Consider the following 15844-nt stretch of genomic DNA (forward strand, 5'->3'; position numbering starts at 1 on the left):
TCTTGGCCCAGTATTTCATGGCCAGTAATCATCCATTTCTGGCTTATGCAATGTGTGACAGGGACTATTGGATTTATTTATTTCAGTTAAATATGCAACTTTCATTGATTTAACCTTCTGAGCCTTGACTTCATAAATTGCGAATATTCCTATGCTGTACTCTGTTTACAGAGTATTTATTTTCTCCTTTTTCCATGCATTTTCTCAGCTTCAGCTTTTATCTTAACATTAAGACCACTATTTTTTTTCTTTTTCACACCTTGCATACTTTTGGGCATTGTTTTTTTATGGTATTCTTTCGAATGAGTAATTTTGAAACAGTAAAACAAGAAATTGGAACATAAATACAATGACAAAACTCATATACAGCACCGCGTCTTTGTCAAATAAACCAGTGATGTGAAACAAGTTGATAGAGTGAAACAAAAGGGCCATGCTTGATGACATGAATCATCAGGTAAATTTAGCAGTCACAGCACATTCATTATGGTGTTATTTCGGTGATAAATGTGTAGTAGTTGAAGAAATTTTAATTAGATAATCAAAAACAAATCAATTAAATCATTTAAAAAAATAATTTTAAATGTTTTTAGATCCTGTTAATGAAAATTTCATTCACTAGAGTTTTCCAGATGCTGAAATTTCAGATAATGCAGATTTTACCATAGTGTGTACCAGAAGTTTTAGCTCATTATTATTATCAGTTGGTAGACAACTGTTAAAGGTAGATTTTGGACAGAGACAGACTGAATGCCTATGCTGAAAGAGATTACTGAAAAAAATTAATATTTATAATGATGCAGTTCCATCATTCATATGAATAAGTAAAATGGGTTGGCTAATAAAGGCTAAATTAATAAATAAGGTGACTAATTAATCTGTCTTTATGCTCTGGCAGGTCAATTTATAAAAATTTCAAAGGAGTCACCAAAAACTGCACTTATTACTTATGCACCCAGCATAGAACGGCAGAGAGACATTTTACGAGAAGTTAAAATGAATCAAGACCAACTGCGCATGAATGAAGAAAGTCCTTCACAACGTCTTCGAGTCCAGTATGATGTAGACCATCTATCAGCAGCAGGCGAAATTTTGGTGAATAACCATGGTTTTGAGGTTGACATTTTATTATTTAAACTTAAATGGCCATCTAAATTCATCCCTTCATCCCTAGGAGCTACTTATTATTATAATTGTATAGTATTATTCTTATTATTATTAATAGAATGAAACCTCGCCTTTACACTCTTCTATTAGTCTAGCTATTACACTTACAAAATTGAATAGAAATCTATATAAATTAACATAAAAGCAGGTATTTGTGTTTTGAAACTCATTAGTGAAATCAGTAATGCTTGCAAATTTCATATTATCCTCTTCAACATAAAAATTAATAATCTTCATTTATCCATGCCATGGAGTTATCCATGTTGATCACGTCAGAGTAGCAGAGTAATTATTAATATGTGCCATAATGAAGGGGATGAGCCAGTGAGTAATGGGCAACAGTACATTTAAATTACAACAGTCCAAAAGATAAGCTCAAAATATTTATTGATGGAATACAAAGGGTTGGTGCACAGCCATTTCTCAATCACATTTTCAAACCTTAATTGGTTACTAAGAACTACTTGGAAGCTTACGGAAAAAAATTATCACCAAGTTGTTGAACTAATAGAACATCTTAAACAGTCTGCGCAGGTTAATATCTAGATTGTGCTGGATTGATTAGTGTAGTCAGATGCTGAGGTTAATTCTCAAGGAGCAAATAATGTCCTTCGCAAGAATGACAAAGTTAAGGATAAGCAATGTAGGAATAAAAATGCATTGCCCATGGTGACAGCACTGGAAAAATATGAAAGTAATTTTTTTGATCAGGTTAGCATTCTAATTTTGAATTGATATTTTAATCATTATAAAATGTACTGTCTTAAATTCCTCTTTCATTTTCATTTTTCACTGAAGGGACTGAAAATTTTATTCGAGTTTGAACTTGATTATTTCTCCTGGAATTTTCAACTTTTCAAGTTTTATGACAGTTTGCAAAATTGAAGTGATACAGGCAAGTGAGGGTTTATCTTAACATGTTATTCAGGGATGATGGAATGTATATTAATTATCTTTCATGTTGCTCAAAATTGTGCAAGCTAATGGAGAGATTTTCCATTTGTGAATGGTGTTTTCAACACCATTCACAAATCTTTCTTCCCAGCAAGTCCCTGCGATCACCTTGAAAGACCGGGCAAAATTATTTTTACCTTGAAAATAGCATCCAGTTCTGTGCGCCAGTGGTTCAGCACATCTTTACTGCATTGCTTGTTTTATTTGCCGTTAAGTCATGGTGTTGAAGTTATACAGGTAAATTTGCTCATATTTTGGTTGACACCCCTTTGATAAATAAAGTGGACTATTACAGAGGAAAAAGTTTTCATGGATCTTAAAGCTGTACACATATTAAGTAATGGTCTACTTCAAATATGTTTATACACTAGCCATGATGAAAGTATAATCAAAATAATCAAATGTGTTCCAAATAAATTTGAGGCTAAATTCAAGAAGCTTTTATTATCAATAAGACTTGGGAAGTAAGTCATTCATCATAAATTGGGGGTATCCATTTTCTCCTTATGAAAACACAGTGTCAAAGCTGTATTGTCACTGTTTACATTTCTTGGATGGAAGTTTCACTACTAAAATTTAATTATTTGCCACTCGTATGACTCAGATTTGGAGGAACACCATATGAACCTAAAACTGATATTATCTTAGCCTTTGAAGATAATACCGATGGCCAAAAAATACTGATATGATTATATATCATTTGTGCCAATATTGTTTTCTGATACTATCAGTAAAAAACTGCATTCAATAATTTTTAGCAATATTTTTACCACTGAGCATAAACATGTAAGATAATAGAATGAAAAACTCTGTAAGTTGTCCTAACTGATAAATTGTTGTTTAGCTTGTTATCACTGAGGATTTTTATTGTATTTGCATGGGTAATAGAAAGTTTCACGAAGTGGTGTCAGATCTTATTTGAGTATGAACATAATTGAGAAAATTGTGAAGAAGGATTGCACGCATTTTAAAATCTTAATGATAGTTTACTTGGTTTCATTATTAATTTTATCAATTCTTTTTGTTTACAATCGGAAGATGATAATAGCAGTTTAATTAAATTATGGGATCTGAGGAAAACGGCTTATGTTGATAAATATTCTTTCATATTTACTTGTTAATTGTAGTCCTAAACACATTAATGCATATTAAAAAAAACCACAAACACAGTAATCAAGCCGAAGGTCTGTTTGGTAGGCGATGGCAGAATTCACCCAGTACTAAGCCCGACGGTGTGTGAAATTCACACATCAGGGTAGGGGTCCAGTTCCTTTCCCTATACCCATAATGGTTTTCCAGGAAGATCAGGCACCCCTAAAATCACATAGCTTTTAATGCATATTAGTGCGTACGAATGATATACACTGTTATTATGCAACATGAATTCACAAATCTATTTTGTTAAAATTCTAAATTTACTAATATTTTTTGATTATGATATTATAATTTTTATTTGAAACAAACTGGAGCTTGAGTATTTATAAGAAAATGTTATGGAAGAGATGCACACCATAAACCATTCTGGTCAATAACATCTATTGCTCTTCGATAATTATTTTTTTTATGTTTGACAACATGGCAAACTTTTTCATGCAATAATCCTCCAAATTTATCTGTATTTTAACATAAAATATATATCAAACAAAATGACAGTTAAAAAATACCAATAGTCAATATATCAATCAGTATTTTTTTCACTATCAGCCATCCCTAAAAGATAATATCACAGCCATTGCCTGCTTTGTTGACTTTATGCTTTAGTTTCCTCTGATCTGGATTGGTAATGCATTCTTTTCTCCTCGTGAAACTTCTCTTATCCAATTTGTGGAATTCTACCAGTAGTTTACGACACAAAGGAAAATAAATGAACCATAATGCCGCTAATTAACGTATGCATTGAAACAAATCATGATCAATAGTTATCAGCCAGTCATTATTTCAATATTTACCCGACTAATATCAGTTAGGTGTAAGTCGTTCCTTCCTAGCTTTCAGTGACCTATAATCAAAATCCTAATGGGTGAGGCATACCTTCCTAATGATCTCTTTTAATTGTCAACTTGGTCATAAAAAATCTGTCCAACCATCTTCAATTTATGACTTGCACTAAATTCACTTAACTATTTTTATTGTTTACACCTGTGGTATTGTTTATAATCATTATGTTATTACCAATAAATCAAATATAAGGCATCATAATATTTTTTTGATGGATCAAAGCTTATGCTGTAGGGTAAAACTCATACCTTTAGGGTGATTACTGTCCTGGGATGACAGTATTCTGTGAAATGATGGCACACCTAGTTGCTGACCTCTTTAATTTGCTGCCTTGATTATGAAAATCTCTTCAGCCAACTTTAATTTGACTCAAACAAAATTTATCTTGGTGTATTTAATATATAAAAACCATAAACTCAGTAATCAGCCCAAAGGTCGGTTTATTTGGTGTTCGCAGAGTTCACCCTCTACTGAACCCAGTGGCATGTGAAATTCACACATCAGCTTGGGTGGCCAGATCCTTTCCCTGTGCCACCTATGGTTACCCAGGAAGTTCTGGTGCCCAATATATCACACAGATTTGGTTAAGCTGAGGCTGTCCAGAGAGGCATACCCAGAAATCAAACCCGCGCTCCACAGTCAGTAGTCAAATGCTCTGCCCCTGGACTGCCATGTCCCCTCTTTAATATATATTTATACATGAATGTCTCATACTTTCAGTTGAATGATGGATACTTTGTTCACTTCTTTGCACCAAGCGCAAATACATTGGACCATTCAGCTAAGCCCAGTAAGCATGTCATATTTGTGCTTGATACTTCTGGATCTATGTATCTGAGAAAACTAGACCAGGTGAAAGAAGCTATGGGAATTATTCTTGATTCATTAACTGAAAAGGACTATTTTAGCATCGTTCAATTTAGCTCATTTGTAAAGGTAAGTTTAGCAGTATGTATACATATTTGCAAATACTATTTGGCTGGAAAAATATGTTGTAAATCAGCAAGAGTATGTTATCTCAAGTATGCACCAATAAAGCAAGATATTTTTAGGAATGGTACCTGAGCCATGAGGAACAAGATCTGGAACAAAGTGTACATCTTGCCATACCAGCTAACATACATTCTGCCAAGATATATATTTCAAACATGGAAGCTGAAGGAGGTGAGGCTCAATTTGAAATACATTCTAAATATTAAGGCTCTATAATGATTAAGAAATATTCAGGAAAGTGAGCTGCTAAATTATTTCTGATTATAGATTTTTAAGGAGTAAAAAATGTGTTTAATTTCTTTTTAAGCCTTTTTATGCTCCTTCATAGGTTGTTTTCAGTGCTAAAAAGTGTGATATGTACAAAAAACATTAGATTCTATGGTGTTGCTTACGATGTAAATACTAAGTAACTTTGAGTTTTCATCAGAGTGAGCATTTCATATCAGCTAAAAATATCTGTTAAAATTCTATTACCAAAAAAAAAGCTAAAAAAAAGCTAGTTTTGTGAATTTCAGTGAAAACAAGTAAAGATAATTTAAAAATAGAAAATAATTTTTCTTCTAATAGAATAATTCCTTGTAGGCTATTCCTCAATGTTCCTTGTACTTTTACCATCATCACTGATTCTTCTTTTCAAATAACTAAATTCTTCCCCCTCCAATAATTTATTTCCCAGTTTTATATACCTTTGCCTCATAATTTCTTTGTTTGTATGTTTTATTTTTAATCTTCAAGTTTCAAATTTTCAGCATCTCCTTTAAGTGGACAAGCTCTTAAATATACCCTTCTCTCTCTCTGGCATTATTATTAGCAGTAGACTACCAGGTTAGGGTAGGATTTTGATGGACTGTAGTACTTCACACTACCATGCTCCTGTGCTCTGAGTAGTATAACACAAAATATCCATCAATTCTACAGTACATATTACAGCAATTCGTTCTTTAGCTCTGTATACTTCCTGCCTCCCTTAATTCCATCCAAAATGTGAATTCCTTTCCTCTCTCTCACTTTCCCAACATTTTTCCCTCTATTAGCGTTTTCAATATGAGGGATATTGAAAACGCTAATATTATGTCTCAGTATATCTTGCCTCCAACTTTCCTGCCTTCGATTTATTTTTCAAATGCTATCTCTCTTCCACTACAATGACTAGAACTTCATTTTATGCTTTCTACTTTGTCAATTTTATTTCTCCATTCTTCTCCACATTCACATCAAAAGTGCCTCTAATATATCAAGAAGTTACTGACCCATAAAACTTAACACTCCACATTAAAGTTTTCACCAGTCTTTTCTTACAATCTTTACTGAAGGTGCCTGTTTTACTGAATATATCAGGTTTTTATTTGCTAGGGATTCAGCTAGAAGTCCTCACTCCATCCAGTCTGCAACTGTATACTTATGAGCAAAACTTGTCTTCATTATATTAAATATAATTTTATATTTTTTTGTATCTTTCATATTTCTCTTTAGGGACAAATATAGATGATGCGTTAACAGTAGCTCTTAAGGTAGCTGAAAGTGGACCTGGAATCAACCAGTTAAAGGGAGTCACCTACCCAAGATCGATATCAACTGCAAATGGAGCTTTAAATAAAGCTCAGCCAATAATCATCTTTCTAACTGATGGAGAGCCAACAAGTGGAAATACAAATCTGTCAAGTATTCTCTATGGCACTAAAGAAAGGAATAATAAAATCAAGGTAAAAAGAGTGGTATTATTTCTGTGATTTCATTTACACTTAGTTAAATCTGAGTTTTATTAATAGAGCATCATAGAACTTACATATCATGGGGACTAGCCTGTGTGCTTTGCATTGAATCATGCAGTAGCCCTTCATTAATAATGTTTTAAGCTCGTAGTTGATCGTGTGTGTGTGGAAAATAATTGAGTATCCCTATTCTCAATGATTGACACTTTGATTCTTGGATTAAATTATTTGGATTACAGCACATATAATTGAATGCTACTTGGTTTCTGTTTCTTTTGCATCACTTTCTATTTTCAAGGGTAAATGGTAACATTTTTGTTTGAACAGGTACCAATATACTCTTTGGCATTTGGTGATCAATGTGACTTCAAGTTTTTAAGAAAGCTGTCATTGCAAAACTATGGATTTGCAAGAAAAATATACAGTTCTGCAGATGCTGCTCTTCAATTGGAATCCTTCTTTCAGGAAATATCTTCCCCTCTACTGAATAATGTCACCTTTTCTTATGTTAGCCCAGTTGTAAGTCAAATTCTGAATTTAGCATGATATTATATTTATTGAATAAGATAGCACATAGATCTAACATTTTAATTTGAACCATCCCCCCTTGCTACTTCTAATTTATTTATTTTTATTTATTTGGGATACATTGCTGTTAGGCGATAAGCCGGGTGGCAATGACATGATATAACAAACAGTAGTCATTCTTAAAACATATCACAGTGTCATTAAATAGTCGCCATTAAATAGTGTCATTTAACAATCCCATCATGTATACCTTTTGCATTCACGCCTAAATGATTTAATGCTTTTGGGTAAGGGCTTAAAGAGTTCATCAGGCAGCTGGTTCCACTCTTTGATTCCCATATTTAGGAACGAAAACTTGGCGGTGTTTGTCCTTTGGGGCATGTATTTGATTTTAAGCGGGTGATCATTCCTGCCGAGATAACATGGCTTATTTACACTCTCGTTCAGTTCTTTCCAGCCTCCGTCAGCTTTCAATATTTTAAAAATGGCACACAGTCTATTCAGCTTCCGTCTGTTCTTTAGTGACCCCCATCCTAGTGAGCCTAGCATGTCACTTACACTGTCGGTCTGCCTATGTCGCCCTAAAACGTACCTGGCAGCCTTCCTTTGCACTGCTTCTAATTTTTTCACATGCCCTATTTCAAAGGGATCCCATACTGTGGTCGCATATTCGACAATAGGCCTTACAATTGTTTTGTAGGCCAATTCTTTAGTTGATTTAGTGCTTCCTTTGAGGCTCCGCATGACCCAGTGGAGCGATTTAAAGGCCTTGCCTACCACATAATCTGTGTGAAGTCCCCACCCTAAGTCTTTACTTAGGTGTACCCCTAGATATTTACAATTATCTTTTGTTACAATCGTTTCTCCCATTATTTTATATACCCTTCCCTCACCTGCCTTCCTTTTGGAGAATGAGATGTGGATAGTTTTTGCAATGTTTATCTCCATTTTGTTGATTTTGATCCAATTAGCCACGTTATCTATGTCACCCTGCAGAACGTCGCGATCACTGCTGCTGCTGATTTCCCTATAGAGTATACAGTCATCAGCGAACAATCGTATTTTGGAATTGACACATTCCGCAAGGTCATTCACGTAACAAAGAAACAGAGGAGGACCAAGCACGCTACCCTGAGGTACTCCGGATGTGACGCGGGTTTCTTCTGAGATTTTGTGCCCAACACGAACCTGCTGGGTTCTATCTTGTAGGAAGGCCTTCGTCCATAGTAGTACTCTTTTATCAATATTTAGTTTTCCAATTTTATCTAACAATCTGTCATGGGGAACCCTGTCGAAGGCTTTTGAGAAGTCGAGTATAACTGCATCTATTTCTTAACCTTTGTCTAAGCAGTCTGATATTTCCTGGCAGAGTCCAAGTAGTTGGGTTTCGCATGAGTACCCTTTGCGAAAGCCATGTTGGTATTTAAATAGCCAGTCCTTATCCTCCCAGAAGTCACGTAGATATTTTGCGACCTTCTTCTCCATTAGTTTACAGGTTACAGACGTTAGGCTAATCGGGCGATAGTTCTCTACACTGCTATTGGTCCCACCCTTAAAAATTGGTATTACATAAGCCTTCCTCCAATCATCGGGGATTTGATGATTATTTAACGTAATGTTAAAAATGGTGCGCAGATACGGTATCATTGCCTCTGACCCTAATTTGAGTGCGTCTCCAGAGATGTTGTCAGGGCCAATCGATTTGTTGACTTTAAGCTTTTTTACTTTGTCCATAACTCCGCGGTCACAGATCTTCATATACTTAGGAATAACAATATTACTCTTTGAAGGTGTGATGACTAGTTCGCCCGGACATAATACGTTCTCCCCTTCACAAACATGAAAAACACGTGGGGGGAGGTTTCCACTGAAATCCTTGCTAAACACACTTCCATACCACTTGTTGAGCTCATTTGCTTTCCCTTCATCATCTGTTATAATGTCCCCCCCTTGGGTTTGGATCACGCCTACCTTCACCTGGCTGTTTTTTCGTCTTCTTAAGTATTTGTGAAATTTATTTGTATCGTTTTTAGTGAGAATGTTCACTAAGTATTCTTCTTTTGCTACCCTCTTTTCCCTATTCAGTTCTTTTACTATCGATTTATATTTGCACAGATATGGGTTCCCATACTTGATCATAGAGTGACTCCTCCTAGCCTTTCTCTTTAGTTTTTTTATTGCGCAGTTATAGTACTCGGGGTCGGTGTTACTTTTGAGAGTCATTTTTGGAACGAATTTTTCCAGCCCTTCGTTGACAATGTCTTTGAAACTGTTCCAGATGTCGTTTACAGTTCCCCCTGTACAAGCCCAGTCCTGAAAACGTTCCTTCAACAAGGTACGGAACCCATTGCTATCTCCTTTGCTGTATCTCCACACCGAATTTCTTACTACCCTATTCTCGGGTACCCGGAATTCCCATTGAATATTGATACATACCGCTGAGTGGTCGCTTATACCAGGAATTACCTCTCCTTCCGAGAACATATTGTATGGTCTAGCTAGAAACACATCAAGGATGTTCCCCTCCCTTGTGGGCTTGTTTACAACTTGGGTAAAACCCTCTCTTTGAATGAGACGATTAGCGAGCTCTTGGGCTTTGCCACCTCTTGCCGTGGGGCCACTCCAATGAACGTTGGGGAGGTTAAGGTCCCCCGCTATTAGGGTTCGACTACCTGGGTTTTCCGCGCACGACGCGGCAAGGGCCTCTATTACCTGGAGGCCATCGGTGGGTTTTCTATAAACGGCAATGATGTTTAAGAAGTTTTTGTTATTCTCGCTTAATAATTTTACGCAGATCATTTCATGGTCCTTATCGGACCATTCTAGTACATTACGAAGGCCTTCCTTAACGCAGATAAAAACACCCCCTCCTCTCGTATCTCGGTCTCGGCGGTATATTGTAAAGCCTTTCGGAAAGATTTCATTCGAGAAGACGTCACTACTCAACCAAGATTCCGTTCCTATTACAATGTCAGCCTCGCTGACCTCAACCAAGGTCTGAAAATCATCCCGCTTATTGATTATGCTGCGACAGTTGACCTGAAGAACTTTTAAGCCCTTACCTTGCATGAACCCATTACTGCCTGGTATGTCACTTCCTGGATCGGCATTTGGCTCAACTCCGCTCTCTTTGCAGGTCCGGTGAACATCTCTGGTTTCCTTTAGTAGTTTCCCCGTTTGGTGATCTTCTCTACAACTTCGTTTAACAATTCCGCGAATAAAAATGATCCTTTTCTATTCAACTGAATACCATCCCGTCCCAGGTGATAGTCACTTATTCGACAATTAGGATCAATGAAGGTAACCCCCATTTTGTCACACACCCATTCTATGCCTTCATTTACGTATCTGATTCTTTTGTAGTTCACGTCTCTTCTTTGAATAATACCTGTCACTACAATTTTTGCATTACTAAACTTTGATTTGGCAGCGGTACACAGGTCCCATATATAACCGGTTACGTGGTCATCAGATTTGGCACTTTTGATGTATTTGGATCCAACATGTAAAATCACTACTTTTTCTTCTCCACGACTACTCATGTTATCGATTTGCCTCTCCAATTGTTCCGTTCCAATACCCGGAAAACACTGAACGGAGGCTCCCTTCCTTCTGCAATGGTCTCCGGCAAAACGTATAAGGGAATCCCCGATTATCATCGCCTGGGGTGCTCCCGAACGTCCGCCATTCGCCGGGCTGGCCGCCTCCGTCGCTCCGCCGTTGGCCCCTCCGCCGTCTCTCCTTTCTTGCTTGCTTCCACTCTTCGTACGCGGCGATCTCCACTCCGCCGCGGCGGCTCGTAACCTCTCATTTTCGGCAGTAAGAGATTTAATTCTCTTATTCGATTCCTCCAACTCGGCCCGCAGCTCAGCAATGGTGATTTCCCTCTCCTTCAAGAGTCTCCGGCCCCTCTGAATGTCGCAATCACAGCACTTCCATTCCTCTTTTACACAATCCTCCAGCTTGGATTTAGTACATTTAAAATGGTACCAGCAGCTGCATGCTTGGCACTGGACACCATTTTTCAGTTTTTTACTGCACACTATAACTGTATTTCTGTAATAACTCAATTATTTTTAATCATACAGTGCAGCTATGCATCACAGGAGTATGAAATATTTTTTTTAAAAAGGCAAATAGGGTTGCAGTATTATTTCTTAGGATCTCCAACTCTTGCCCTGTCTAATCTGCCTATTATAGCTCTCTCCTTGCTGGCGGCTCTTGCAGCATTCCTTCAATTTCCGCTCTTTCAGTTTTACTTCCTTGTTTTTTGCATTCATTTTGGACGTACATTTGTTTTCATCTTTTATGAATATAGAGTCATATGTTTTATCATCTGAAAGAAATGTGCCATGGTGACATCCTTTATTGAGTAGGTAAGTCTTCAGTTTTCAGTTTAGTATTCAAACAGCCAGTTATAAAAAAAACATTATATCCAATTGTATCTTACCATTTAGTTTACTTTTCAAAAAGTGTTATTCTATTTTGATGGTTTTGGGCTCAACTTTGTGGAAGTTCATGTTCATTAAATGAAATGTTATTCTACTAGAATTGGCATTATGAAAAAATAAAACCCCAAAGAACTATGGGGAGACATATAGTTTTTGTTGCCATGGTACTAGTACCATAAGGAAGCTGGTACCTCTAATAATATAGGTTATCTTGGTTGACTTGGTTAGCACGGTGCAGCACCATTGAATTTTTTTAATATCTATGGTTGTCCTTGGCCTCTGAGACAATGTCCTCTTTCTGTTTTGACTACATGAGAAGGCACTCTTAAAGGCAGATAAATCTATTAAGCCTGTCCTTATGGGATAAGCAAGTTCTTTGCATCTACCCTCTGTCCTCAGGTTCTGTTCATCCTTATTTCTGGATGTGATACCCTATCTATTTTCTCTTTAACCATTCGTGTTCATGATAAGAATATAGAGATGTTCAATGCAACCTCAACAGGCAAATACTTTTATTTCCAGTCAATTGGCTTATTCTCTTATTTTAGGAATAAGATTGTAATAAAAACTCATTGCATAATATGCTAATTATTTTTTTAAGTATTGTTCCATTGTAGTTCTGAATTATTTCCAAATCTAGGTGGACAAGTCAACATTGACTAAATCAACATTCCATGTCTATTATGATGGAACGGAAATTATTATTGCTGGAAGAGTCAAAAATAAGATATATTCCCCAGATGACTTGAGGGGCATGGTATCATCGACCTATTATGAGGTTCCAATTTCTGGAAGAAGTTTAGTTCGTGATCCATTGATCCACCGAATACCAAAGCCCATTTACCCTCCCTATCCAGGTAAATATTTCACCTATTTGAAAAAATTTGTGTGTTTAAGGAAACTTCTAAACATTATTCTAAACCAAACATTTTCTGCTATCAAGAAATGGTAGGTTAAAATTAAGCCAATTAAAATTAATAAGGGTCACATAAAAAAAAACAGTAGTCTCTTTTTAGCATGTTTTTGAAGGAACCTGAAATCTTAACCAGCAAAACATGGTAACCAGTGTTGAACTTCTGTGGCTTGCTGCCATCTTATGTGGAATTCATGACATAAGTTATGGCATAATAGTAAATGATAACTGCTTATTCCATCTCTCATTGGTGATTATATAAGGCAAAACATTTCAGATTTCAAAATTATGAAAAATATGATGGGTCATTAGTAAATGCTTCGTTGATGCCTAATTGGTAATTTATAAACCTGTTGTCAATACTGTTGCAGCTTAATCTGTATGCTTGAATTTTATTTTTTTCTAATTTCCGCACAATAATTAACTGAATAGTATGGCAGTTAAAATTATACTACTTGTACTACTGAAGTCATTTGGCCTAAAAGAGTGCAGCAAGTGTACCATACTCTCAATTCAATTTTTAAAGTCCTGTGTATATTCGAATTATAATCGACATGGAAATAAAACTGTTTAGAAATTACAATAATAGTGCTCTGGGTGAAATACATATTTCAAATAACATTATTTATCACATGGGCTAGGGATATCGCATCCCAAAAGTAGCAATCTGTCCATCAGAATATGTGTACTTATTCTTCAAAATCCCTGCATATTCATAGGTTAGCTCCATGCTCTTTGTCCCACGGATGGAAAGTATTACAATGACATAACAGTGGATCATCAATCTTCCGTGATCCCTTTTCGCTTAGCTTTCTTTGAACGATTCATTGACCCTTTGATGACATTTTAAAATATGATGAAGTGACATCATATGGAAAATAATTCCATGGATAATTATTCATGTAAAACGTTTGAAGAAAGGGATTGGGATGGTTTGGTGGCTGATACCCAGACTTTCTGCCATTAGAGCCTTGGTTTGGTTTCTGGCAGTGGCAATATTTTTCAGTGGTATCATAATCCCTACTTGGGGTGTTATGTGAAGAGCACTTCAAGTGAAGTACACTCTCTGAGGGATGGGGTGTTAAATAGTGAACCCCCTTGGCATCTATTGCTAACAGTAGGCTAGTACCAAAGTCAAGTTTTCCTCCACCCTTTCCATTCCTCCTATCCTAGCCCTAGTAAATTACCCACCTATCCCTAATGGTGCTAAAGGTCTCAGCTGTCAGTCACCTCCCCTCCTCTAGTAACTGCTTCTTATAAAAACATAGAAAAATATCTTTTGACCTCTTCATCAATTCCATTTGGCATACTACCTTGATAAAAAATAGGAAGTCTTTGCTCTTTTTTTATCAAGGAGAGGAGTCTTATGGATTTTCTATAATCCCACATGAGTAGCATGGGAAGTAGAAGCATTGCAAAGGTTTGCACATTGGGCAATAAATCAGCATCCAAAGATTTTTGAAAAGTTTTCTCTGCATTTCCTTGGAGCTGGTCTATTTTCTATTATGCTTTGTATTGTTGTGTATCATAGAGGAAGTTTATGTTGCAATATAAAAGAAATATATTAAGAAATGAATGCTTGCCAAGTCTAAAAAACAGTGGCTATGAAATAAATGTGGAGTATTTAGTGGTGAACCAAACTGGAGGATCCTTTCACGTGACTGAACTGCATAATACTATTTCCATCAGTGAATGGTTTGCACAGTCCAATAAGGCAGTCCTTTGGCAAGAGCAAATAATTATCACATATTGATTTTCCTGTGAAATAATAATCATGGCAAACTTTCTAAATAATTGATTGATGATAAAATTGACTGGTTCAATAAATGCCTTACTCATAAACAGCATTTAATTTTAAACATCTAATTGATGTTTTGATGATGTTTTAAAAAGACATAGCACCAGAACTTTGTGTTAAATTCTATTTGCTATATCCTTCAAATGTAAATATGAGGTTTTATTGATCTCGCAAAATACACATGATGAATGGCTTAATTCTTTGGGATTGACGATTTATAAAACACATGGGTTACATGGGGATTTGTGGTGGAAAGGCATTAAGCAAGCAGGTCAGTGTATTGGAATTTGTTTATGGACATCATTAAAATGAAATCGATAAGAATTACAATATAATGTCCAAACATCAAAGTTAAAAAGTAAATTTTGCATTTTGAATCCTCTGAAATACATTGTACTCATGTACTCACTCCTTCATGCACTTAAAGTGTTAAAAGTCGTGCTTTTTTGCCAAGTAAAATAATATTTTCTTTCCAACTAACTAGGTGAGTCAAGAGGAAAACATACTGAGGTAATCAAAGAACTTGAAGCATTTGCGGTAAAATTTTGGCCCTCAAGAAACTTCAATCATGATACTGGCAAGCATAAGCTTGGATCACTTGAAAGGCTTTGGGCCTTCCTTACTATACGTCAACTTCTGGATGAGGATTTAGCTTCAGAAGAGGAAAAGGGCTCTAAATGGCAAAGTAGTGAAGAAATTCAAGGTTGGTTTTGTTTCAATTTTTACAAGGCAAATAATTTCCGTGTGTGAGCTTTTGTAACATTGGTAATGATGGTCTGCTTCTCTGGCATGCCATTAATGCATGTTTAGAATACATTCCCACTCTATGGAATTCGAGTTTTTTTGACAGGGTTGAGTGAATTGGGGAGGATAGTCAAATCATTAAAACTATATATTAATCAGATTGTGGGTCGTGGTAGTCCAGTGGGTAGAGCGTTGGACTTCTGACCGGAGAGTCCCGGGTTCGATTCCCGGGCAAGGCACTCTGGGCACCTGCAGCTCCACCCAAGCTATGTGATTTTTCGGGTACCAGATCTTCCTGGGAAACCATAACCGGCACAGGGAAAGAAACTGGCCCCCCTACCCTGATGTGTGAATTTTCACACGCCGTATAGGGCTTAGTACTGGGTGAACTCTACCATCACGTACTAAACTGACCTTCGGGTTGATTACTGTGTTTATGGTTTTTATTAATCAGATTAAACTAGTAAAGGTCACAGAGGGAGAAATTGGGATGGGCAGTCATTGGAAGAGTGGGATGATGTATTTTCTAACTTTTATGCTGAGGGAATTTTAAGAAGGGGCAAAGAAGGGTCTTAATTTGGGAATG

General features: G+C 36.3%; 1 protein-coding gene across 3 annotated transcripts in view; it reads left to right on the forward strand.

The window, feature by feature from the left end:
- The window catches only part of LOC139686781 (inter-alpha-trypsin inhibitor heavy chain H4-like), a 36159-nt gene that overhangs the window by 15822 nt on the left and 4493 nt on the right, over nt 1-15844 (forward strand). For all 3 annotated transcript variants that reach the window (XM_071583822.1, XM_071583821.1, XM_071583823.1), the window contains 7 exons: nt 899-1095; nt 4840-5055; nt 5172-5283; nt 6586-6815; nt 7152-7343; nt 12444-12660; nt 14999-15217. In XM_071583822.1, coding sequence (XP_071439923.1) covers nt 899-1095; nt 4840-5055; nt 5172-5283; nt 6586-6815; nt 7152-7343; nt 12444-12660; nt 14999-15217 — 1383 coding nt within the window. The remainder of the gene's footprint in view (nt 1-898; nt 1096-4839; nt 5056-5171; nt 5284-6585; nt 6816-7151; nt 7344-12443; nt 12661-14998; nt 15218-15844) is intronic.

This window comes from Hetaerina americana, unplaced genomic scaffold (genome assembly GCF_022747635.1).
Source record: "Hetaerina americana unplaced genomic scaffold, ioHetAmer1.1.p SCAF_15, whole genome shotgun sequence".
NCBI classification, from domain to species: Eukaryota; Metazoa; Arthropoda; class Insecta; order Odonata; family Calopterygidae; genus Hetaerina; species Hetaerina americana.